Source organism: Myotis nattereri, assembly GCF_964212035.1.
Source record: "Myotis nattereri genome assembly, chromosome: X".
Classification (NCBI taxonomy): domain Eukaryota; kingdom Metazoa; phylum Chordata; class Mammalia; order Chiroptera; family Vespertilionidae; genus Myotis; species Myotis nattereri.
Genome location: NC_138078.1, coordinates 21,403,345 through 21,405,312, shown reverse-complemented (window position 1 = coordinate 21,405,312; position 1,968 = coordinate 21,403,345). Strand labels below are relative to the sequence as shown.

The 1,968-nt window shown below is 45.4% G+C and overlaps 1 protein-coding gene across 1 annotated transcript; it reads right to left on the bottom strand.

Moving 5' to 3' along the window:
* Positions 1 to 691: 691 nt before the first annotated feature.
* LOC308511530 (melanoma-associated antigen B4-like) lies at positions 692 to 1,699 on the bottom strand (the record flags this gene model as incomplete). Its single annotated transcript, XM_081081553.1, has 1 exon — positions 692 to 1,699. The coding sequence occupies one exon, from the start codon at positions 1,697 to 1,699 to the stop codon at positions 692 to 694; it is 1,008 nt and encodes a 335-aa protein (XP_080937679.1).
* Positions 1,700 to 1,968: the final 269 nt, after the last annotated feature.

Below are 1,968 nucleotides of genomic sequence, written 5' to 3'. Positions count from 1 at the left end.
GAGAGAAAGAGAGAGAGAGAGAGAGAGAGAGAGAGAGAGAGAGAAAGAGAGAGAGACACTGATCCCTTGCCTCCAGCTGACTCTCTGACAGGGCCGGGAATTGAACCTGCAACTGAGGTACAGGCCCTTGACCAGAATCAAATCCTTGATTCTTCAATCTGAGGGTCAGTGCTCTAACCACTGAGACAAACCGGCTAGGGCAACACTTTTAATTCATATAAATGTCTAATCACTCTGTTGCAAACCTGAAACTACTATAACATTGTATTTCAACTGTTAAGTGAAAAAAATTAAAACAGAAGTGGACAATTTTTATTTTATCTATCTATCCATCTATGTATCTATCCATCTGCTGTTCCCAACTACTTTAGTGTAAAGTTCTTTCACATCCCAAAATATATTCCTATCCTAATCTATATTATCTTGTCCTAGATCACAAAAGTGATTGAAGGATTTCCAATTTCTATTTCAAAAACAACTTTTACCCCTAACTTGATGAACAGCAATAAATGTGAGATCCATTTCATTCATAAACTTATATCCTAAATCTTATATCCTAAAGAAACATTCTAAAAGAACATCACTTGAAAATGCAAGAAAAATACACAAATATAACTCATCAAGATATTTTGCATATAGGAAACTGCTTAACAGGCCTTTACAGCCCCAAAGTGAAGACTCCACCTCAATGTCACTCAGGCTGAGGGTAGCAGCTAGATGTGGCCTCGAGAGAAGTGGCAGCCTTGGGTGCAGCTTCTGCTCTGGCTCTCTCTTCCGCATCTTTCAAAGCTTCTTCATAATGCAGCGCAAAGGTAGTGGGGACAGTATCATTGAGCTCAGCCCAAAACTCCAGGACTTTCATCTTGCTGGTCTCAGCGTGGGCTCTTGGACCCCACAGGAACTCATAGCGTGGAGGATCACTGTTGGGCACCGGCTGGTACACCAGGTATTTTTCCTGCACCAAAACTTGGTTGATAAGCTTCCTGGGCTCCCCAAATATTAAGTGACTCTTTCCATCAAAGATACCCAAAGTATTCAGGAATACCCAGGTGTCTGCCTCAGAGACACGGTTGCCATTCAACAAGATAAAACCCAGAACAGGCATCAGAAGCCCTTTGTTAGGAAATCTGAAGCCGCTGCTCAGACTCTTATCTTGACTGATGACAAGGGTGTAGGTATTACCATTGGGCTCAACTTCTTTCAATTCCAAGCCAAAGAACATATCCATGCGATCAGAGGCTGTCTTGAGGATCTCAGGGAAGTCCTTCCTGAACCACTTGTGGATGATCTTCAGCATGTCTCCCTTTCTAATGGGCTGGTTTCTTTTATATTGATACAGCAGGTACTCTACCAACATAGTCGCCTTCTTACTTAGTAGACGTTTGCCAGAACTCTCAGCAGACGTTGAGGCCTGGGGGGATTTTTTACTTTGCTGAACTTGGCCTTTGGCTTTTACAGCAGATGTTTCACCTGAGGCTCCTGCAGCTGCACTGGTGGTGGCTAGGACACCCTGAGGTGCCTGGAGAGTGCCAGCACCAGTGGAGGTGGAGGGACCTTCCCCCAAAATGGAAGAGGAGGAGCAAGCAGCTTCTTCTTCCTCTCCTGCAGGGGCCTGAGCACTCTTATCAGCTTGTTTCTCAGCTCTGTTTTGGCGGCGTTTCTCCTTAGCACGGAGCTTGCTCTTATGACCACGAGGCATGATGGCTGTTGTTCAGGACAGCAGACAGTAGTGAGCCAATGGACAGCTGCTTTGGGCACCTGAGAGAATGGAGACAGAGTTGCTGTGAGCACCTTCAACAGGCAGATTCCACCTGGGGTTTGTTGAAGGTTGCCTATACAGGCTTCCTTTAAGGCACTCTTTTACCAGCCCCCAAGGCTCTTGTTCTCCTGATCATTCTGTCCCCTATGAGCCCCACAGAGAAACCAGAGAAACTTTAGAGTGAGTAGCCCACTACATGCTAACAGCCC